Source organism: Alosa pseudoharengus, unplaced genomic scaffold, assembly GCF_046254945.1.
Source record: "Alosa pseudoharengus isolate Yale_2024_CS ecotype anadromous, Long Island Sound unplaced genomic scaffold, YU_APseudo_1.1 YU_APseudo_1.1_scf_9, whole genome shotgun sequence".
NCBI classification, from domain to species: Eukaryota; Metazoa; Chordata; class Actinopteri; order Clupeiformes; family Clupeidae; genus Alosa; species Alosa pseudoharengus.
The window spans coordinates 3,287,302-3,312,105 of NW_027468881.1; the positions used below are offsets into that span (position 1 = coordinate 3,287,302).

General features: G+C 40.4%; 1 protein-coding gene across 4 annotated transcripts in view; it reads left to right on the forward strand.

Annotated features, from left to right (window-relative positions):
• The first annotated feature begins 636 nt into the window (after nucleotides 1-636).
• Nucleotides 637-24,804, forward strand: part of nol9 (nucleolar protein 9) — a 34,083-nt gene continuing 9,915 nt past the window's right edge. The window contains exons 1-10 of one of the 4 annotated variants that reach the window (XM_076276999.1): nucleotides 637-976; nucleotides 3,263-3,802; nucleotides 8,377-8,541; nucleotides 10,171-10,393; nucleotides 19,099-19,229; nucleotides 20,470-20,614; nucleotides 20,764-20,863; nucleotides 23,150-23,247; nucleotides 23,526-23,687; nucleotides 23,934-24,183. In XM_076276999.1, the coding sequence (XP_076133114.1) occupies nucleotides 3,299-3,802; nucleotides 8,377-8,541; nucleotides 10,171-10,393; nucleotides 19,099-19,229; nucleotides 20,470-20,614; nucleotides 20,764-20,863; nucleotides 23,150-23,247; nucleotides 23,526-23,687; nucleotides 23,934-24,183 (1,778 nt within the window). In that variant the 5' untranslated portion in view covers nucleotides 637-976; nucleotides 3,263-3,298. Of the gene's footprint in view, nucleotides 1,310-3,262; nucleotides 3,803-8,376; nucleotides 8,542-10,170; nucleotides 10,394-19,098; nucleotides 19,230-20,469; nucleotides 20,615-20,763; nucleotides 20,864-23,149; nucleotides 23,248-23,525; nucleotides 23,688-23,933; nucleotides 24,184-24,804 lie in introns of all 4 variants that reach the window. The other 3 variants (XM_076277002.1, XM_076276998.1, XM_076277003.1) reach the window with 3 other exon arrangements.

Sequence of the window (24,804 nt, forward strand, 5' to 3'; positions counted from 1 at the left end):
ACCAATGGTTGTAAAATATTCCGTCCGTCTATTTGACTAATTTCACCTATTGTGTCTTCATATGTTTTTAAGACCCGATGGGTTTTATATATTTAGGTCAGATATGCCACACAACAGATGTATTTAGTGAGCTTACTTCACAGACTCTGACATATTGTGTTGTTGTCCACCAGACCACTGAGCCGCGCTGTAAGCGTGCTCATCAGAGACGGCTCATTCGACGTCTTGCAGCGCTGCGCAGATCTGGCTTGATGCATGCTGGACAAAATGCATGTACATTGTGCAAAAGTCCAGCATGGACAAAAACGTAAAACCAGGTTGAGTTGAAGACAGAACGTCAACATAAACACTGTTGTGTTGAAAGCTCGGTTGTTCGCTCAAGCGCTCAAAGATGGCCATTGTTTTCTTTTCGAAATGTAGTCCGAGCCTGATTAAATCTAATATATAGATTTCATTTTCTTTTCAACTTTTCATTCTTTTCTTTCATCTGTAGGCGGATGCTGTGCTCACTGCCGACAGGTTGTGACACACCCACCAACCAAGCTACCTCAAATCGCAGCAAAACGGAGCTAAACGTTTTGCTTTTGAACATGCCCTAGCTCTAGCTTATCACATGTATCACTCTGAACCAATCAAATCAACCTCTGACGACCCTTACCAGAGCCCTTACCTTTAGCTTAGCATTAACGAGTTTCGTTTACTTATATGGGGAAAAACTCTCATAAACTATCGTTTTTTATTTGTTTATTTTAGACCTGGTGCTGTTATGATTTGGGAAAGATGTTAAATATTATATCAGCGATAGTATAATTCAAATGGACCCAAGTGTTTGTGTTACTTTAGCCACTTACTCCATAGGATTGCATAAAAAATAGCTTCCGATGCTAACTTTCCGGACCTCAGCGGAACATTGAAATCTCCCTTGCCTTTTTTCAGATGATCTCTGGCATTCATATGACAGCAGCACCCCGCGTGGGTAACTACAACTATATCTGACGCTTTTTTGTCTAGTCGGTATATCGTAGGTTGCTGAGCTGGGCATAGTAGATAACCCATTGATAACCAAGCCCTTCTACCTAGTAATTGTCATAAGTTGTTAGGATTTAACTTTCTTGTAGTTGTTAGGCATGTATAGTTTCTCAAGCGATTGAATGGCACCATATTTAGTATGCGTAGCAGCTAGCATGCGGCTTTGCACACATGAAGAATCACTAACTTTCGACAGCCAACGTGTTACCTTGGGTTAACTTAACGTTATTAACGATACATAAGGCATACCGCTATCGTTACTTTTGTGAACTCCTAACGGGTAAGTATTTATAAAGTACACAACCTAGTGATAGTAGTTACAGTTTAAGATTATGTTCATTAACTGTTAGCATTCAGTAACAACATTTTAGCATCCCTGCGAAATCATCATACTGTTTATGTTAACGTTGAAGACACGGCAAGGGGGCATGCCTTGATGGACGTTTTTGTGTGTGTGTGTTTTTGTGTGTGTGTGTTTTTGTGTGTTGTTCTTTGGTGTTAACATATACTAACGCAAGATGCCTTGTCTTAAGTCATTGTTTTATTACAGTTTATCTCAGTCACTTTGGCGCGTTTGTACAATCAGAATTTAAATTCCAAATCAATTTGTTCCCTCCACAAACCTCCACTATCTAATGCTAGTCATTTGTGCACCTCAAACAATTTCTGATTGTGTCGAACAAGTAGCCAAGTGATTTGATACATCCATGAATATCTTCAATTATACATAGAAAGAGCACTGTTTAATTATGGCTAAAGGATTTGATTGATTCCCCTTTCCCCTTATTACAGTAACTGTTACTAAAGCAGACGGATCATAGATTGTATGGCTATATGGTCTGGTAATGTTAACAGACGATTGAAAAAGTACAGATAAAACAATGTGCAGAAATTCTTAGGAATACAGTAAAATAAAAATATATAGGGTCTAGAGTAGGCTGCAATGGTATATTGGGGTTATTCTGTGTCAAATCGGAAAAGCTTGCGGCTGCTTCATCTCAGATTTGGTTCTAACCCTATCATAGTCCCAAAACCAAAGCCTGTAAAATATTTCTGTTCAAATCCTATGTCTCCATATTATTTTCAGCCCTTGAAATTATTTACAAATGAAATTACAACCTCAAGTCTGAAAATCACATTATCTTGGAAGCAATGTTTGATCATTAATATAACTAGTGCAGTGCCCGTTCAAACATGCCATTCCTGTAGAAAACATGTAGCCCAATTACATGGCCGCATGTGTGCCTGCTTCAAAAAAAGGATGATGGGGAAAGACATCATTCCAGCTAAGCATTCAATAATGAATACTGAATATTATATTATAGTAGCCTATAATTAATGTGCAGAATTAGGCATTAGACATTTTTACAAATCAAAATGACATATGCCTAACAGCTGTTTTGAGTTAAGGCTATACAACACTGGGCTGTCCGTGCATGCGCCTGACTGTTAATCGACTTAATATATTCAGAAATCGGTCACTGCCGATTATTTAAAAACGGTCAAAAAGCGGCCGATTAATTGGCTGGCCGATCAATCGGTCTACCTCTAATTTGTCGTGGAAAAATGTGGCCTTATATAAAACTAGTCCAATCATACTGAGAACATGTCTGAATTCCATCCTACAAAGATTTGGCAAACTAGGAATAATACTTTTTTTATATACTGATGCTCAAACATGGCCTCCAAGATGAGGAATTTCTGAAAGTGTAAAAATTATACAAAATCAAGGGTGAAAAAATGTATGAAAACATTAGCCTAGAAATCTAGACGCACCCTAGCGGCAGCAAATGTAATTTGCAGCCATGGTAGTCTAGCAACTCTCTGTTGGCTTACAAGCTGCAAAACCAGAGTCGGTGGTGGATTGAGCACGGCCAATGGTGAGTTCCCAGACCCTACATCTTGATGTGGGTCTGGCTCGTCAGGCTATGAAAACATTGGAATTTCACAAAAATATTTTGCTGGTCTTAATGTTGGGACCTAAATGTTAGGGAGACAAACTTTGAGCAAATTTTGAGAGTGCAGCAATCATTTTCCTGGATTTTGTCTGATTTGACACGGAATGACCCATTCACAACATGGCTAGCCTAAGCATTTTGACTATTTAGTGACTATTTTGGACTTGTTAGTTTTTTCAACATCTATTTTATCTAATGATCTAGAAAACATAATGCATTTTTTTTTTTTGTTAAAGCATTTTTGTCAGTATCTTTTTTTGGTCTACATTCCACAGGTGCAGGTCAAGCCCCTTGTAGAGTCCTGAGAAGCAATGAAAGCTCAGAGAGCCTCATCACATCCCAAAAATACTCTGCGAAATGTTATCAAAAAAGCAAAGAACCCCAAATGGCATGGTCACAATAAATCACTACTCTCAGATGATCACAAGCAAAGCCTCAGTCTAACATCAGCTAGGTATGAGAACCAGATGGGCCACAGTGGGAAATCCAGTTTAAAATCGCAGAGAATACAATATGCTAAAGCTGTCAGTGGTAGGACTGTAAGCAGCCCTCTAACTGCAGCACCTAGAGTTAAGGCCTTAGCAGCACACATTAATGGACAGACCAAGAGTTTGTCCAGTAGCGGTGACAGTGATACAGAGGACTCACAGGGCTGGAGATCCTATGCCCAATCTGTTCTTCAGAATGGCAAGCAAACCATCCCTGATGCTGAAGAAAGCTTGCTATCCGAACACGTTGGGGAGGAAATTGAACCATTTCTCACCCAGTTTGACCATACCAACAACCGCACCTTGATGGTTATGCGACCAGGCCAGGTAAGTACAGCCTTTTTCAAATACAATGTCAAGAAAAAGTATTTTAGCTCTTTGGAATTGCCAGGGTTTCTGGTCGTCTCATTTTCACAATCTGTTTGAATATATCAAAGGGGCCTAATGAAAATGGACAGCCAAGAGACACTACAAAGTTATGTGTAAGATCTGCTCCAGTATAATCTGTGCATAATATGGACAGACAACCAATCTGCATGAACTCTGTGTGTGCACTATCCAGTGGAATTGCCAGCATACGCGGGGCCCAATAAAAAAAAGCTAGCCATGGTCAATAGGGCTGGGATAAACGATTATTTTTTAAACGATTAATCTAGCGATTATTTTTTCGATGCATCGATTAATCTAACGATTCATTTTTTCAGTCCGATTCGATTTCGATTTGATTATCGATTATCTCCCCATTAATTCACTAATAGCAACTTATACATGTTTATTTACATATCTGAATGAAAAAACATAAATTCTTTAACATTGCAATATATGTTTATTGCTCTTAAGATTCCAAAATAAAAGACTGAAGTGCAAGTAACTACAAGTGCAAAGTAATGCATTCTTAGTCAGAGGTAGCATTCAATAAAGTTCAGTAGGCTAGTGTATGTCTAATTGAGTGCCTGTCATTTTAAGACGTTCGTGTGGGAATCCTTGCAATTAACATTAACACAGTTAAAAGGCTGCTGTGTGGATGCAATTCATAACGTAGTTAGTTCAAATAACAGTTCATACTTCTCCTTTAGACAAGCACTTTTGAGTCTTGGAAAACACTTTTCCATTTCCATCGGGATTTTGCAAACAGTCAATAAAATGAGCCCTGCATGAGTAATACAAGCAGCTGCAAGTAAGCATGCTAAACTCGACATCCAAACAGTATTCTAACGTTAGCTTTAAGATAGGGCTACTGCTTGATTGCATATTGTAACTTAACTTCGTTTAGTCTCCTCAATGTAGGTACTATGTTGTGACAAGACCTTAGCAGAGTTTATTTTAACTTTAATGCAACGGTTTTGAACAAATTTGCGCAGCATGGTCACGATGCTAAGCGGATTTAATAGCAATTTAGCCCACTGTGTTCTATGCAGTGCTTCTATGTGGCAACAACAATCCTTCAACAATCGTGAATATTTTGTTAAATGCACATGCAGAGGAGGAGCAGCGGGCTCGTTACGAGAGAGAGCGGGCGGGGCGAGGAAAGGCTGTGTGAGTAAAAAGTGCAGCTCAATGAAATTATCTTATCTTATCTTTAATTAGGGGTTTGCACGGACGTCACGTTCTGGCCGGTAACCTTGGTAACCCAGCACGCGCGGCCATATTGGCGGTACTCGGTGAATGAAGTACAATGGAGTATTATGCACTTTGGATATCTTACGTGATTGTAGCCGTGTCTAAACAACAGAAAAGCTCATCAAAATGCGTCTAATGCAAAGGCATATAGGGCAGGACTTGGACCACAAGAAAAGGCGCAATGTTTTGAGAAATTACAGTTTATTGGCAGCGCAGATCCATATGAGTTGGGTGAGGGAGACGAAGTACCAAGTTCAACCACAAGCGCCCCCCTTCTTCTGATAACTTCTGGCATTATTCTCCTTTCTCCCTGGTTTTTTAATAACTTTTGGAAGTCGATACCTACACCAGATGTTTTTCTCAGTCTGACCTATTGGTACAACCTAAAACACGGCAATAATTAACCATTTTCCTTGACGATGTTAGGGATTTACTTCAGTGCCTAATGCTTTCTAATGAGGCGAGTACCTCCACTATGGCAACGTCCAGATCTGATGACACGCCGTGCAAACCCCTAATTTAAATAGCAGGCCTACAACATAGAACATCAATGTGTGGTGGCCGGTTTTGATTTCGTGGTGCCCAGCCACAGATTAGTCAACGTATGGAAAACACTGAAGGTGTAAAATTAAAAATATTTAGCAGCACACGTTATGCTTGACGAATCGACGCTCCTATTTTGCGTCGACGTCATCGATTACGTCGACGCGTTGTCCCAGCCCTAATGGTCAACAAACAATGTCTGGGGCCAGGGCCAGAGTGGGACACTACACACATCTCATAACCTGCATGTCAGGCGTCAGTTGTTGCCATGTCATTACTAGGGCTTAGGGATCGACCGATATGGATTTTTTAGTGCCGATACCGATACCGATTTTTTTTCCACCAGCCTAAGCCGATGACCGATACAGGTTGCCGATTTTCCTGAGCCGATATTTGGAGCCGATACTGCTTCCCTCAATTTACATCATACAAATGACACATAATTACACAAATGATCATAACAAATGTTATAAGTCTCAATTTAAAAAAGGAACATTGAACTTATGGATGGGTGCACTGAATATGGTTAACTGTGCAAAATGCTTTCATCAACATCTTACAACACAGCCTTGATGATGCATTGCTTGCTGACATATTATAAGACATAATTCAGGTCATCACAAAATGTCAACACATTTAAATAATTTAAGAAAACAATAAGCCTGAAAATAAGCTATTGAAATAAAGTGCTTGATTTGTAATTTAAGACTGCATGGTTTCAATTTTTCTATGTCTATATTTTTCTAAAAAAAGCTGCCAGATTTGTCAACCACATAACATAAATCAGCAGAGGAAAATAACGTGGTGTCAAATGTTTCTGTTCTAAACGGCATCAACGTCAAAAGGTATAAAAACATATCTCTCAGTTTTAAAATCTCTCCTTCAGGTAGCGCAGCACTCTCATATCGCTGTGATGCGTGTGTCCCACTGAGTGAGACAGACCAGACGCACACACAAACTTCTGTTTGGTAGCTGACGAACCACCATTGAACTGGATTGACAATGATAACGTTAGCAAACGGCTCTAAACAAGTAAGGCATACACGGTATGTCTGGTACATGATAAACGTTAACACGAATTAATATTCAACTACATATAACACGTCTCTCATTATTAAAGCTCTGATATCACTGCGATGGCAACTCCGCCCGCTCGAAGGGAGAGGGGGAGGGAGACGCACACACCACACGCGTCCAAAACTCAGCCAGGTGGTCGCTGAATAAAACTCCCACAAGTATCTCGGAACAACGTCGGCATTACTTAATCATATGATTGACCAGTGTTCGTAACAGCTACCACTAGCTATTTGCAGCTCCTTAAATACAATGGCAAGCAGTTTTATAGAAGAGGGGCATTCAGGGAGGGAGACACACACACACACACCACACGCGTCCAACACTCAGCCAGGTGGTCGCTGAATAAAACTCCCACAAATACCACGGAACAACGTTGGCATTACTTAATCATATGATCAGTGTTTGTAACAGCTAGCTACCGCATGCATATGGATAGCTTAGCCTACAACTTAGCTATTTGCAGCTACCTAAATAGCAAGCAGGCAAATGGCAAGCAGTTTTTTTATAAATGAGGCATTAAGCATTAAAAAAGTAGGCTACCTATATCATTCGCATTTTCCATTTGGACCCACAAACTTGCTTCCACCTTCAAAGTGTATGGCAATATTTCAGCGAAGTCAAACAATTAAAAGATGCTTTGAAAGTTTAAAGTTTACTGTTGTCTTAAAGAGCAGGCTTTCAGCTCTCTGCTCCTGGGGGAGGGGCAGTCTGCACGTGAATTGCAGCTTCTCCAGGGGGGAAAACTATCGGCGAACGCAGCCGCTTATCGGCCGATGCCGATACACGTAAAAAACGCAAATATCGGCCGGCCGATATATCGGTCGATCCCTACTAGGGCTGCGAGGAGGGGTCGCGGGGAGCGAGAGTTAGGGGCTTCGTCCACACAGTCCAGTCTGCTGGAGGGCACTGCAAAGAACTGTGATATGTCCTTTCTAAGATCAGTGATCTGCCAGGTAGGGATGGGCGATATGGCCTAAAATCCATATTGCGATATACATTGCAGCCTCTTGAGAATGATATATATATATATATATATATATATATCATTATCACAATATATAAATTATAATAGAACCATTTCAGAACAGGTTACATAGATCCTAAGGAAAGCCATACTGCTAAATGTATTTTATTTAAAAAGAAAGAAAGAAAGGTAGTACATAGTTTTGAGAACATTTATTGTGTAAAACTGTAATTACAACATATATAAGTATATATACTCTTTTGATCCCGTGAGGGAAATTTAGTCTCTGCATTTATCCCAATGCTCAAGGGCACTTCAGCCGTTCCTACTGGTTGGGGTTTGAACCGGCAACCCTCAAAAGGGATTGGGGTTATGGAGTTACATTTGTTCTACTTTTATGAGCGAGCAGTAGCACAATTTGAGCGCAGAAAAATATTTTGAGTGAGCACACAAATTATATTTTGAGGAAAAATAAAACTCGAGCACAAAAAAAATTGTACAGTAGTTGAGCAAACAGGAATCTATGTTGTGCTCCACAAATGTCTTTGCCTGTTTGCTAATATCAATATGTATGTGCAACATCAGCCCCCTTTCTTTCAGTTTCACTGTACGTGCTCACATAAACTGTTCCTCCACTCGCTCAGCAGATCTGTCGCGCTCACTCAAAACTGTCGACAGCGTTACGTTTGTTCCACAGTTGTCAACCAATCAGAAAATTCAGGGGAGATTAAGTGTTCATTGGCTGCTGAAGTCCAACTCTCATTGGCTGCTGAAGTCCACAACGCCTAGCATCATTTACTACCGTCAGTGGGAATTGGGAAAAAAGGAACATTGGAGCACGCCACACGGAAATACATCTTTGGTAAGTATTTATCATAAATATGGGTATTGTTGGATTTACAACACGGTTACAACGTCTACTTAACTTTATGCGTTGAGAGAAAGATTTCTAAAGAGGAATGCATAACATTAACGTTAGGCTATTGTTGATCATGCTGGTCTCGCAGAAAGTTAAGTAGACGTTGTAACCGTGTTGTAAATCCAACAATACCCATATTTATGATAAATACAGAAAGAAGTTTGCAGTAAAGATAAAAAAAATAGCGAGCAACCTGTGATAACCTTATTAAATGCTCAATGGGCCGGATTAAAGTGCGTGGCGGGCCATAGTTTGCCCACCTCTGCTCTACAGGGTATAGTTTGCTGCTGCTCGTCGGACGGCTTAAATCTGAACCAAGTCCAAATAATGGATGTCGCCCCGGCCTTTTTCACCAGCTCCTCCGTTTCGCTTTCAGCCATGTTCACTCAAGATGACGATGATGCATTGCAGCCGGTTGCAGCTTGTGGCTCTAAATTTCACGGTTAGACTGTTTCATCAACATGCATTATTGCGATAGATATTTTTATTCTATTGCACTATCGTAAGCCAATTTTGTATCATTTATATTACATATCGTTTCTATCGCCCATTACTACTGCCCAGCCTCAAAACATTATCGGCCGACCAGGAATTCTCCCAAATTTCTTGATTACCTCTGTACTGCTCCTATATGGGGCTTTTGCCAAATGCACAAAATACAAGCTTAACATTTCCTCTAGTCATAACAATAGTACTAATTCCTGTAGGACTAATTTCTTCTTAATCCGGCCAATTTTAACACGGAGCTCAGTTGATCATGTTCAGGGAATACTGAAAAACGTGAAAAAAATTGGTGCTGTCTGACGCAAGTTAGCCGGCTAGCGGCTAAAGCAGCCAAAGGACCTAGAAGCTTTGCTATGAGGATACTGTGGAGTGAGTAAGACTGTTTTTAGTGGCAGGCTAACACATACTGATGACTTGCGCTAGCCTAGCACCTGCGAACTCTGCAACTAGAAGGACTGGAGGAAACGTTTTGAAAACGGTCTCCACTGATAAATATCACACTTGCTAACTTGGAAATGAGGTCCTATGTCCAAAATCCTGAACCACCTAAAGCCATTCAATGTAGTTTTGGGTTTTATGGGCTCCCCCTATACTAGTCACGGATTACTTATATTTTACCTTTCCATTGTAAATACTGCTCCTGGACATGGTACATGTGCATTTGTTTTGGAGCCAAATGACTAGTAACAGGTGAAGACAGAGCCATATCTACTGACTAGGTAATGTTTCCCGGTTCTTGCAAGGTGTCAACAGGGCACCAACAGCCAAATTGCAAAGCTGGTTATCTGCCTACGGGGCGCTGTCAGCTATGCTAGGCTCATGATTCTCCCTGTTACAAGTTTGTTTACCATGAAAATTACTTTGAAGCTGTTGTATGGTAATTCCAAAGGGTTCACTTACTTTAATGCCAAGAATATTCACTAATTACCGGTATGTTAATTTTGTTTCTTTAAAGAGCATAATGGTACATTGAATGTGTGGCTTATTTGCGTTTTGTGCATTCTGATGAGTTGGATCTACGTCGCATAGCAATTCATCTTATGTCTGTATGGTCTCTGGTCTTTGCAGACGCTGTGTTTTCGAGGGAAGTGCCTGCTGACGTGTTTGTATGGGCGGGTGGAGGTGTTTGGTTTCACCATAGAGGAGGGTCAGCAGCCTTACCCCCTCTACTCCCCAGCCTCTCACTGCCCACTCACCATTACGGCCTTGGCAGACAGCTCCCTATCCACCAAAAACCGCAAAGAAGGCCGACAGGAAGCCAAGATGGTTGTGCGCAAATACTTATCCTCTGGTAAGACTTGAGCCGAATTTACGCTCCCTTTTTGTACGAACATAGATTGTTCCGTCTTGTGGGGCTTTTACTACGAGCCTTTAATGAGCCTTTACTCTGTCGTTTCTGTGTTTGTGAACCAATCAAGGACACTCAGGGACACATTAGCCTTTTACTTGCCTGCTGCATAAACCAGCATAGTACTACAAGTCTACAGTGGTTGCAAAAAAATATCAATGTCATTGCCATCTAAATTACTATTCAGAAGTTTGCAACTCCCCAGAAATGTATCCATCAAATAACGTGCATAATTAATGATGTAGTCAAGACATTGAAGATTTTTACTTAAAATATTGTTTTTGTGAAAATTTGCTTTCATTAACGTATCCTCCATTTGCTGCAGTTACAAACTTTGCAGCATTACAGTTTTGAGTGCCCATCCAAAACATGCCTCTACAAAATGTGCTTGCAGGCAGAATGCATCCGGTGTCGCTCTTCATTATGTTTTTGGTCAAGATCCGAAAAAAGTGGCCAGATCCTGAAAATTTTGTTTTTGGCATTTCACATTATATGAAAGGTCTAAACAATTGACATGGTTACACATGTATATGTTTGTGTCTTGCAAGCCACCAGCTCACTGGACATAACTGCGATGTCAGTAGCCTACATTTGATCTCCAAGTCTGAATCCTAGATAACACATCAAAGCCTATTGTTACTACCATCACAAGTATTAAAGTAGTCCATAAAACCTTGAAGGCGACGGGCAATTTATGCTTACTATATGATAGTCCTAGCTAGGGGTGGGCGATATATATCGTCTGCGATAATATCGTGATTGTTGTTTTAACGATGTGCAAATTTACATTATCGAGTATTTAAATTACTTATGGGGAAAAAACACTCGAAATTAGGCACTGAAGACTCATACATTCCCAGGAGGTAAGCTATGCGGGAGAAGTGCAGCAGAGCAAGTGTCACGTGATCACAAGTGGGTCACAACGTTGTCCCACGCAGCCTAATGTTTATTATACGCAGCGAGAGTAGCCTACTTGGAATTTTATGCGGCTACTTCTGTTCAAGTAGCATTGATGAGACAGTCACGTTTTTTCCTACACGGTATTATATGGAGAGAAAACATTAGCCTTTGAGTATTTTAATAGTCAGTTTGTGTTGCCCCCTAAACCTAGTCAACGTCAGCAGTTTCTCAGACGTAACCCCAGGCCTAAGCAGTTAAAACCTACGATACCTCCCTTGAGGTTATTGTAGATAGCAGGGACCTACTGTCGAGTGAAGTCGCACGTCTTCCCTCTACGGCGCAGATAACCTAAAGCTCCTATTTTTAAATATCCCCCTTGGAAGTTGATCAGGCTTCCGTGGTGGATTTATTGAGATGTTTATGAAATAAGAAGCGACTACGCCTAGGTCTCGAACAGTTGGCTAACGTGCGAAGATGTTTGACCCTAGAATTTATCTAGAGACACAGGTTATAGGCTACTTCTTGCTTAGGTTTTTAAAGAGTGGAGACCTTCTTACCGTCCTTCAGTATAAAGTCACGCTGACCTAAGTCTTAGAAAAGACAGATGAATAACCACAGAAGAGACACGTTATCTTATCCTCCTGCTGGAATTCGTAGGAAAACCAAGAAAAGACAAAAATACTGCTTGAAGAATTAGATGCCAAGGTTAAATGAGTTCTTTACTTTTCAGCACTTTGGTGATGTTACAAAATGCGGCGTAATATCCACTTGCAGGTTACAATGTCGTAGAAAATATAAAAAGAGTAAATCCACAAAATAGGAAAATAGTAAATCCACAAATGGAGAAGAGATTACAATAAAAATAGTAAATCCACAAATGGAGAAAAAGAGAATATACGGAAAAAAAAGTAAGTCCTCAAAAAAGGGAAAAAGTCAGCTGATTGTCTTCTGCAGTCACTCTCTGTCGGAGTAGCAGGTCTGATATCTGCAACAGGTTCCACGGAGTTTCGGTCCGCGACTCAGCCTGGCACGACGTCCAACACTTTGCTTCTCAACGAATTTCGGAGGACGAATTCTGACAACCGCACGCGACATCATAAAGCAAAAACCCAGCGAGTTGAAGGAAGGAAAAAAGAAGAAGCAGCCCCGATCGTCTAGTTCGGCCCCTATTTATACTAGGTGGACTTGTCCTCCCCCACACATTCCTGAGACAAATCAATCCTATTTTCCCACGACAGTTTAGAACCTTCTAGAAGTTCCCACGAGGGCTGGGAATATTCTCACGTTAGCTGGGAATATAGCTGGGAAAATTCTCACGTTAGCTGGGAATATTCTCACAATAGCTAATACATTCTAGAAGTCACTGATCTTAACCAACAATTTAAGATGACACGCATTAACATACTTCTCCGGGTTACATTTCGGAGATGATACATTACATTCAGGTTTACAGATAGTTTCCACAGGTTACACAAACATTTTCCATTCTTTTATTCATATTCAATAATCATCAAGTATTTCTGAGGTCAGGGTGATCTGGTTTAGTAATCCTGCACATTGTTCAACATCTGCTTCAACACATTCATTCACTTCCACGCTTTCAGGTGAACTTAATTCAAGAGTAGGTTGCAAGGTCATTGGTTTAACATTACGATTCAATTCCTGGTCAGTTTCTTTCCTAATTTGTCTAATCATATTTTCTAGATCAGAGAGATTACCTTGATAGCTAGCGCTGAATCTAGCCTTTCTGCGTTTTCGCCTTGTAAGACGTATTGGTTTTGTGCTATCGCTCTGGGGTCCATACGGTTGGTGTTCTGGCAACACGTCAAGTTGTAAACAAATAACTATTCTCATGTAACTCTTTTGTAAATGGATTGAAGTTCGCTCTATCTACGTTTACCGATTATGCTAACCGTTAGCATCTCTATGGGATTTTCTTATATACATTAGCCATAAGCTAACGCATTAGTTTCTATTCTGTAACTTGGAATGCTAGCCTACGTGATTGCTCTAAAACAAAACATAGAAGGAAATAACTGAGATGTAGGCTACTCTGTTGGTCTGCTCTTAGTTTTACAGTGAATCCTATGTAAAGGTTTGAAAGGAACTTCAGCTTCAGACTTTCTCTTGGGAAACTGTTAGGCCTATTCATCTTCTCTAATGTACAGTAGCTGGCTAGATCATGTCATTGCCACACACACAAGTGGGGGCAGAATTGGAAATGTGCAATACATGCAGGTCTCTTTTACGGAGGAAACCCATGCTAAAATAAAACTCTGTAGTCACGAATTTGATTGTGTTGGTATGAATATATGTTGTAATATGTGATTCCTACAGTGTAAAAAAAATATACTAACGTCTTAGAAACGTTGTAAAATGATTGAAATGTATTAAGAAAGCCACCGCTATGGTGATTTCTAATGGTAGATTGATTTGTTTAGATCCAGTGAAATCGCTGCCTTGACAACACGGCTTCGGTACTCTATACAACTCCGCACAACAGCATCGCACTTTGCTGCCGTGTAAATCACGATTCAGTTCTATTTAGTCGGCGCCGCTCCATAAAATCTATTTTTAATCCAGTGTTTGCCAGTTTAAAACTTTGGCGCTGATGTGTGTGGCAAGTGACAGTGCACCATAGACTATAAAATAGCAGTGCACTCAGCAGTGTCTGCGCCGGTGTCTGCTTAGTCGACATGGAATTAAAATATCACCGAAGGATGTTGATAGATTAGTTTAATGTATGGATGAATGAATGGTTTGAAGTAGTTGGAGAGAAAGTTGAATGGAAGGTGCCTTGTATTACTAATTGAATGGAGAGAGACACAGAGAGAAAGAGGCCTAGACGTTGAGGAGCTGGCAGTTGGAACAGGTGCAACTCAGTTTGATTGGCCCCTTTATGAAGTCATAATGCCCAATGCAAAGTATATGGGTAAAATAAGCTTGTTTTTATGTCAATATCTCAAAAAGTATAACGTTTAAGTTTTAATAGCTAAAGTGTCCTTTAGAACAGTGGTTCTTAAACTGGGGGTCGCCAAAAATATGGGAGGGGTCGCAAAATTATTTGCACTAAAGGTTTCTAAAGGTTTTTAGTCAAAGGCTAACATAATGCCCTCCTCAACATTTTCGAAACAAAATTCCGCCGGTTAGAGAGAAGGGGGTCGCGAGCCTTGGCCCATGTTTTTTGGGGGGCCATGTTTTTGGTTTGTTTAAGAACCACTGCTTTAGAAGACCTATGCAACAATGTATGAATAAAGTTTGTACGTTAAATAGTTTGAGCTGAATTATAAAGCACAAATTTGGTTAGAAGAAAATATGATACGATACAACTTTATTTGTCAGTTTGTGCTGACATTCTTTTGAAATGAAGAAAATAAATATAATAAAATAAAAAGTATAAAAGCCTAGTGATAAAAGTACAGTGTATTTACATGCACTGTAATAACATGTAGAAGAAGAAGCCACAGAATAACAATACAGTGCATTGGTTTGCTTGCACTGTAATAAAGCAGCATCCTAAGTTAAATATATGCATGCATATTGGACTGAACAAGCTGCAGGGAAAGCAAGCTTAACTATTATGGGGCAGCCGTGGCTATGGAGCAGCTGTGGCCTACTGGTTAGCGCTTTGGACGTGTGGAGGGTTACCGGTTTGAACCCCGACCAGTAGGAACGGCTGAAGTGCCCATGAGCAAGGCACCTAACCCGACTGCTCCCCGAGCACCGCTGTTGTAGCAGGCAGCTCACTGCGCCGGGATTAGTGTGTGCTTCACCTCACTGTGTGCTAAGTGTGTTTCACTAATTCACGGATTGGGATAAATGCAGAGACTAAATTTCCCTCACGGGATCAAAAGAGTATCTATACTTATACTTTTTCAGGGCCAATACCGATATCAATTATTACCAAAACAGGACGCCGATAACCGATATGTAAAACCGATATGTCAGTTGTCAAAAAGGGGGGTAGATAGTAAAGGCTATATGCTGCAAAAATTTAATTCAAAATCATTTAATTATGCAAACTTTTCTTTCTTCTTTTGATACACAATTGTCTATCAACTTGCATCACTTTGCAAGTGTAAATCCTGTGTGTCATGTTAATCCAAGAGCTGAGTGATAGCAATTATTTTCATAGAGTAGGCCTGCACAATGGGTTTGTTAAGGGACCTGTCACAAAGAGGATGGTTTGCCATCGTGTGTGTGAGTGCACGAGAGGGAGAGGAAGAGGAGCATGCGTGATGGCAAGTGTTACGGTTGAATAGTTTAACAAAACAGTTTTAAAATAGTTCTTAGGCTATTTAAGCATGCAATTTGTGTCCATGTGTAGGCTATAAGCTACACTTTTGAGAGCCTAAAAGGCACAGAATTGGATTCAATTTGTGGCGGTAGCTGACTTTGACAACGGGGGGGGGAGGGGGTGGTATTAAGATCGTCTTGGTAGTGTATAGGTCTAATTGAGTGCCTGTCACTTTAAGACGTTTGAGGGAACCCTTGCAATTGTAACACAGTTGAAAGGCTGCTGATGTGTGGATGCAATTCATAACGTTTTCTACGTAGTTAAAATAAAGGTTCGTACTTCTCCTTGGGACAAGCACTTTTGAATTTTGGAAAGCACTTTTTTCCATTTACATCGGGATTTTGCAAACATTCAGTGTCGGAGTCAATAAAATGAGCTCTTCAATGAAATTGACAAGCAGCTTAGAAGTAGGCTAAGCATACTAAATTCGACATCCAAACCGTATTCTAACGTTAGCTTTGAGATACTGCTTGATTTCATAACTTAACTTTAGTTTAGTCTCTTCAATGTAGCCTACTATGCTGTGATAAGACCTTAGCAGAGTTCACTTCAATGCAGCAGTTTTGAACAAATTTGCGCAGCATGGTCACGATGCTAAGCGGATTTAATAGCAATTTAGCCAGACGTCTTCTATGCAATGCTTCTATGTGGCAACAACAATCCTTCAACAATCGTGAATATTTTGTTAAATGCACATGCAGAGGAGTGGGGCAGCGGGCTACGAGAGAGAGCGGGGCGGGGCAAGGAAAGGCTGCGTGCGTAAAAAGGGCAGCTCAATGGCAATGCAAGGATTTGACCTTATATTTAATTTAAATTAAATTAAACATAGAATATTCATCTGTGGCGGCCGATTTTTATTTCGTGGCGCCCCGCCACAGATAAGTCAATGTATGGAAAACACTGCACGTTAATAGCCAGCTCAGGACGCGATTTTGTTCAGGTCGGATTAAATTACGGTTGGCCCTGGGTGCATGTAGTCTTTTCTTACAGTCCGTTTCAAAAAGGAGCAATTAGACTTTTTGACGTTCGCTATCGCATAATTTAGGGCTTGTCTGTACTATGTCCGCCGAGGTGTCCCGTTATTCACAATTAACGAACGAGGCGGAGGCCGAGAACTACCGACGCACAGCACCCGAGTTTGTGGGATAACTAGTAAACAGCATCAGTAACGTGCATCAATCGGGAATTCGCTAAATGAAGGAAGTGGGTGCTTTACTTATTGATCCGGATCAAAGAGACAATAGCTTACAAAGTGGTGTTTTTGTAACTTCAGTGTAGATGATTGTGATTCACTGCAACTTCAGCAATGTAGGCTACCTTCCTTATCTTCGAAAAATAGCTCTGTAGGCTACAGCTGAAGCCCAGTCTGCCTCAGTGAGAATCCTAAACTTTGTCTGTGTTCAGTCTTCGATCCTGATTGGCTGCATTCGTGCTAACTAACAAATCAGACGGTGTAGTGGGCGGGACAATGCTCTTGACCACAGAGTAGCAAATTCAGGGAGTGAGAGACGCTTTACAGACAAAGTAGCGCGTTTCATTCTTTATCTATTTCAATATCGGCTTATCGGTGGAAAAAATTACCGATACCAATTATTATAAAAATGATAAATATCGGCCCTAATAATCGGCCAGGCCGATAATTGGTCGACCCCTACTGCAGACCTGCCTTATATTGGCTGATAAAGTACAGGGTTCCTGTACAGTATGTACATTGTAACCACAGCATTGGTTATACAGTGATTAGGGTGGGAAGTTTTGAACACTGTCAATAGAAGTCTACTGTGAGAATGCAAGATCGTCTAAACCCCTTCCTTTTGTACCGTCACTTTCGTATCACGGAAGTGATGAAGATGAATTTGCTATTACCCATAAAGGATTCAATAACTTTGAATTCTCCAAACAGTAAACTGACAAGTTTCTAAAGAAAATGGCCTCTGTTGTTATTGTTCTGTTTTTTTTTTTTAATTATTATTATGACCGCCGCGCAGCGAAGCGGCGGTCATATAGGTTTAGTCAGATTTTTTTTTTTTATTTATTTTTTTTTTTTCCGCATGCCCAAATTTCTGTCAATGATTCCCGGGACACTGAAAGACCGGGGTACACGAAACTTGGTGGGCATGTAACCCCACATGGATAGCATGGAACCATCGTTTTTCGTTTTGATCTGTAGCCCCCCCGCTGGACTGGACCCCCCGAAAGGAGGGTAGGGCAGACACAGTTTTCTTTGAATATCTCGAAAACCGTAGGGTTTAGGAGGACCTTTTTTTTTTTGTATGTTGATCTCAAGGGGCCATGTCAACCCATTCCATAACCACTCATTTCATGTATAGCGCCACCTAGTTAAACACAAAAAAGTAAAAATGAGGTGTTGTAATTGAAGGTATCTGTGACCTAACATAGTCAAAACTGCACGAAATTGGAAGTGTAGGATCATTATGACACCATCTGTATGCACGCCAAGTTTTGTGGAATTCCGTTCATGGGGGGCCACACAATAAATTAATTTATGTTACTATACACCAACTGGCCTGTAGGTGGCCGGAGACAGTTTTCTGTGAATATCTCGAGAACCATAGGGCCTAGGAGGTCCACCTTTTTTATGTATGTTGGTCTTAAGGGGGCATGTCAACCCATCCCATTACCACTTATTTCATGTATAGCGCCACCTAGTTAAAAATTAAAAAGCAAAAAATTAGGTGTTTTCATCACAATATCTCTGGCTGACAAGGTCAAAACTGCACGAAATTGCACGATCATTATGACACCCTCCAAATGCATGCCAAGTTTTGTGTACTTTCGTTCATGGGGGGCCTTACAATAAAATAATTTATGTGTACATTTAGTGACGTACACCAACAAGGATTCCCGGGACACTGAAAGACCGGGGTACACAAAACTTGGTGGGCATGTACCCCCACATGGATAGCATGGAACCGTCATTTTTCGTTTTGATCTGTAGCCCCCCCGCTGGACTGGACCCCCCGAAAGGAGGGTAGGGCAGACACAGTTCTCTGTGAATATCTTGAGAACTGTAGGGCCTAGGATGACCATTTGTTTCCGTATGTTTGCCTCCAGGGGTCATGTTAACCCATTTCATGTGCACACATGTGCACAAACAGATACACACACATACACACATACATTCACAGTAATCATACGTATGACACATACTCACACAGTAGACATATGTACGCTTGCATGCACAGGCACACACACAGGCACACACACAGGCACACGCATAACATAAACATAACACAAACAATCAAGAATTTCTCAGAATTATGAATTATGAATTATCAAATTTCTGCAGTTCTGTATTTGATGTTGAATTCCATTTACTGCTTTGGATTGTTTGCAACATCACTGGAATTATTCAGACCAGATTCATTACAACCAAAACCAGCCTATATGATGTGTGTGGTAATGTAATTTTTGTGTGTTTTTTGTGTAGTGCCGAGGAAGCATCTACTGAATGAGATGGATTCAGATTCATGTGTTGTTCTTCTTGAAGCTCTGGATAACCCCCTCACACGCTTCCTTACTAGCCACTCACAGCTCAAAGAGCTCTTTGGCCTTAGCTCGGTATGTGGAATGTTGCACACAGCACACACATATGCCAAGTATAGATATATTGACCTTTCAATGTGAATTTTATATTTGTTTATGGGAATTACCACTCCACATTTTCAGCTAAGAATCAATTAAATTTTGTGTCTAACATAGTGATAAGAATGAAAGTTCAGTTTTACTAAACATTTTTATTGAGCAGTATCTGAAATTATTATACAGCTCTTCAGAGTGCTGCAGAAAGTTCCGTTCACGTGACTGGGTCTTCCCTAGTTCGGTGGTCTGTTAAATCTGTATAATGAGCGCTGCAAAGTATACACTACTGTGAATTTTGCCGTTAAGCTCCTTGTTAGAGAACAGCAAGTTGTGCAGAAAGTACTGAAACATTGAATTGTTGGACATGCATATTCAAAAGTTTAGAGAAGGTCACATTAAGTTCACCTGTAAAAGGTTATAATGGATTTTATGTTCATCCTGAAATTTCACCTGAAAGCCGAATATCCCTGACTTTTTGTGAGTAGTGTATAATGACTGCTGTCAGTGGCAACAGGTTTTGTGATTCACGTCTTTCACGTCTGATTTTCTGATACACGTCTTTCATTCGCCTATAGCAATGGAACTTCATTCAAAGTGAAAGTCAGCAAGGAATTACGTTGCCACACAACACTTGAAACTTATATTTGTGTGGCAAACTATTTGTTTCCTCAGCGGAAGCCACAACGGTATCAAAATAATTTGTAAAGACCCTTTGTGTGAAGTTTGTTTACTTGTTTTGGCAAGTAGCCGTGTAGTAAGCCTATAACGTATTGTCCGCCGGTCATTATTAAAGGACGAAGCGGTCCTGTTCTTATTTTCCGATAATGACCGGTGGACAATACATTATCCCTTACAAATTTGAATGTAATGTGAGCAACCCCAAGGAACCATTCAATAGTAATGGACACTATAGTGGCATGTTCATAGTGATATTGAATATGTGCTTTGACCACCTTTCACAGTATTAGGAAGCCTACAGTACTAGGAAGCATTTCAGGAACATATTTTCATGTGTTTGCTTGCATGTTGAAGAGTCATGCTCGTGACCACATAGCACATAAAAATTGTGCCCTGAATTTCTCCAGCCTGCAGCTTTGCCATTGATCCATTGTAATATTTGTAATCTATTGTAATTTGTTTTGTATGTTCCCTTATTGTTCCCATATTGGTGTTTGTGTATTGTCAAAAGCTTTATTTGCTTGCATTTGTGCATATCTAGAAAGAACTGCGTTCAGACTCGGCAGTGGATAATTCTGCTCTGAGTGCAGTTGGACTGATGGCCCTGAACAGTAGTGGCAACCAGGGGCTGATCACTTCCAGGAGCTATAGAGATGCACTGCACAGACTTGTTCAAGTGTGGGGAGGTAAGTGAACTGCATATCTGCCTCTGTGTACCTACGAAGTTGCCTCAAAATAATTATGATAGTAATGCTGTAGGAAGCTAAATTGCTGCCCTGATTTCAGAGAAAAAATTTGGACTAACATCTGATTATTGTTGCTCATACTTCTACAGATGATGAGTGTGATCGCTGTCCAATAATTTTGGTGTATGGTGCTAAGAACTCTGGGAAGTCTACCTTTGTTCGTCATCTCATCAACAGCCTTCTTAACCAGTAAGTAGACATACACACTGTGTCCACGTGCTGGTCAATGATTTAGGATTTAGGATTCTTTTCACCAGTTAGGTGATTTTGCCTTAAAGGTGCTCTAAGCGATGTCACATGTTTTTTTGGCTCAATTTTTTTTTAGCATTTTCTAGCTGCCTGTCCCCTGAACACACCGTAAAAAATCACGGTCTCTGTAGACAGCCCAGGCTCTGCAAATGGCAACAAAAACAAACTTGTGCAACCTGCACCGTGAAACATAAGTGTTCCAGCCAGTTACTGCCACACGCACGGGTGTTGACATGCGGCATGTCAACATTAGCCCCAAACTTGACGCTAAAAAAGACTTCAACCTAACTAGAATCCCCTCCTGTTTTCTCTGAAATTACAGTGTGTTCATTCATTCACATTAGTTAACATTAAGGCTAGCCTCAATTTTTCAAGTGAAGTTCTAGAGTCCAAAATTACTATAAGGCATAAAACACAAACTAACAGTGCAATCTTCCGTGAACACTAACCTTATGTCTCTTCGGCGTGTGCTATAACAGTCAAATTATCATTCTGTGTTATTTCATTTCTCTATGTTCACGTTTAGTTGTCTTTTCTGTTTAGTAGCCTAACTCTGTCTGATCAGCTGTACATACAGTTATCTTGCCAAAATATTGTATGCCATGCTTCGCTAATATACAGTATGTATAGCTATCTACTGGTAACAACACTTTGCGTGAGAGAACTAACTTGCTATTTTGGCATTCATATCACCCATTACAAAAATACATGTACTTTCAATTACTTTAATGAATTAGCTGATATGCTAGGCTTGAGATATTAATTTTAATTTTAGTTTCATTCATAGGGAGTCAACATTTAAAATAATAAAGACATTCTTATCATATACTACAGCCCAACCGAATAAGTGTCAGCTCTTCTGTGATGTCTCTATCTGAAAGATTTGGATACTTATGGGCAACGTTTAGCTAACTAGCGGTGGTTGCTAGTTGTCTGTTGCATTGTGTTGCCGGCGATATACATTGCCCAAAAAAAATGCCCTGTGTATCATCAGCTTTACAGTTAGCCATCACATTTTAATTAAGGAGGGACAAAGAATTAAGCTTGAGTATGGATGCAGTATCTCATAGCCTACCTAGTGAGAGGTCTGACCCTGGTGAGTGGCACAGATTCTGGGGCAGATGGAGGTCACATGTTTTGAAGCAAGATGGCTAAATGCTGCTCATTACATGTTCCCACGGTCATCACATGATTGCATGAAAACTCATAGGTAGCTTATATGCTACTTTCTATTCGTTAATAAAATATCTTTTCTACGTTCTGTTAATGTTTATGTAGCCTATAGGACGTTTTTAATTTTTGGAAGAGGAAAAAAAAATGCTTCAGATAAAATAATTTGGCAGACCCCCGGTTGAATATCACTGATCTACATTGTGAGCAGTTTATGCTTTGACTCTATCCCTTTATGCAAGCAGAACATATTACAAGTAGGCCTTTGATCTGTTATTTTACTTTTAGCCTTTATAAACCATGCACTTGTTACTTGGTGTAAACACCTTTGCTGAAATGCATGAAATGGAAGACTGGAACATTTATTTTGTGTGCACTCTACGTGGTCAGTTTACAAAGCACTGACAGGGCCCCCAAGGACAGTGTGAGCGAGTCAACAGCAGAAAAACATTTTTAGCAAACTTTAGAACTGTCCCAGATGGATGCTTAGGATGCATCGTAGACAGGCATCTATCGCTGCTGTTATCTCCAGCAGCAAACCATGGCATTAGCGAATGTTAGCATTGTGGTTAACTAACTTAGCTCCTGTCAGTATACAACCTTAATTGCTATGGCCCAGTCCACCTCTGATCGAATCACGGTGGGCAGTAGGTCATGCTCCTACGCCATGGGATGGCCACCCTCCCAGGTCTTCTGGCACACCCAAATCAGCTGTGGACTTCCCGGCCCCGTAGAGGTTGTTATGCACAGAGTTAAGTTTATCTAGATCTTTATAATAAAAGACAGGTACATATCAGTTTGTCAGCCCTCAGTTTGATTTTGTTTATTCAATACATGGTAAGTCCACTTACAACTGTAGGATGGCATATTTTTTAACAGTAGCCCAAAAGAGGCAACTATTGAAGTACTATTCCATCAAATTGCAGCATTAAATGCTGTTGACCATTGAGTAATTAGTAACTTCTAAAATTTAGAAGAAATTTAGAATTTTGAAGTAGACATGTAAAAAAATTGTCTGCCATTTCTGCTATTTGTATTCTCAAACTTTGTTGGCAGAACTACCAGCGTAGAATACCTGGAGTGTGATGTGGGACAGACTGAGTTCACTCCCCCTGGCTGTCTCTCTTTGACAGCTGTCACAGAGCCTCTTCTAGGTAAAGTCTTTCACAACTTTGTGTTGCTTTCATACAAAGGCTCCGATGATGATGACTGACAATTGTTTTAAATGTTCTAACGAATATCCATCAAGATGGAAATGTGTAAGGTAGACCCCTCTTGTTGCTATTGTACAGCCAAATATATGCTAAAGCCAGCATAGGAATATTTATTAACAAACTTTTATTTGAAGTGTTGATTTTTAAGCTTGGGTTTTCCTGAGTACTTTTTGAGCTGTTTGTACATGACCATTGACACGTTGAATTCCGCCCTGTAGGCCCTCCTTTCACCCACCAGCAAGAGCCCAGACACATGGTCTACTATGGCCAAGCTGATTGCCAATCTGATCTTGACCGCTACTTAGAGTCCCTGAAGTCACTGTGGCGACACAGCAGTGGTGATATGCCGGTCATCATAAACACCATGGGCTGGGTTAGAGGTGAGGATTCTGCCTGGATTCTGAGGATTCTGTACACACACACACACACACACACTTTGTTTACTCTTGTGTTGTTGTTGTTTATTGTTAAGGGCATGAGTAACTGAACTGTTGGCTTCAAACCAAACATTTACTTGATTTTATTTTTTTATTTTATATTTCTAGCCAAGTAAAACTTTCTTTTACTGCCATCATTTTCTAACCCCCTTTATTTGTTTTCATGAATCTCTCTCTCTCTTTCTCTAGGTCTTGGTTTTCAGCTGTTGGTTGATCTTGTCCGTTTCTTCTCTGTGACTCACGTGGTGCAACTCAGCTTTGGAGAAACTTCTCAGTGTCCTGCTCTCACCCCTGAGTTCTTGAGAACTGCTCATGGCTGGCAGACACACCCACCGGCCCAGCCTGCTTTAGGACAACCTGAGAATCAAGAGGCTCCACACAGCCATGTGTTCCTCAGCATTCACTCAGAGTTTGAGGGTGCTGGCTCCTCTGGGGAAATGTAAGAAAGAAATTTCACATTTCATCATGAGTGAATGTCTCCTGTTGCTCGAGTGATTGAACAAGGGGCTAGAAACACCGAGGTCACAGGTTCACTGAAGTCGGTGGTTGTGTGGGTGGGATTGATGGAAAAATGAACTTCCAAGGAATGTCCTTCCAATGTATTTTGTTTCCGTTTCAGGGAAATAATTGACTCTATATAAGAATTAGAAGCACAGAAACATAGCCAATGACTTGTCATTATTTTGTTGTAACAGTCCAAATGTTGTGATGGTTCATTCAATTCAACTGAACTTTCTGTTGCATTTTGAGTAGAAAAATGAGCAGGTTAATTGTATTGAATACATTCTGTTAATAGTTCGTAATAACATATACATTTTAAAATGTATTAAACTTAACAGCAGTTGTTATTGCTGTTGCTGTAGTTGTTTTGGCCCATTTTGAAGAGTCAGTGATTTATTGATACACAGAGGATTGGGAGTTTCCTGATGTAGGTACTCAAGAGGCATGAGAGAAGTTCATCTATCATCATTGACACTACCTTTTTCTAAAGAGTCTCCTTTCTGCTTTTGCAGAATTCTGTTCTTCAGCCATGTGAAGTTGAAGTGTTACTCCTGTAGGC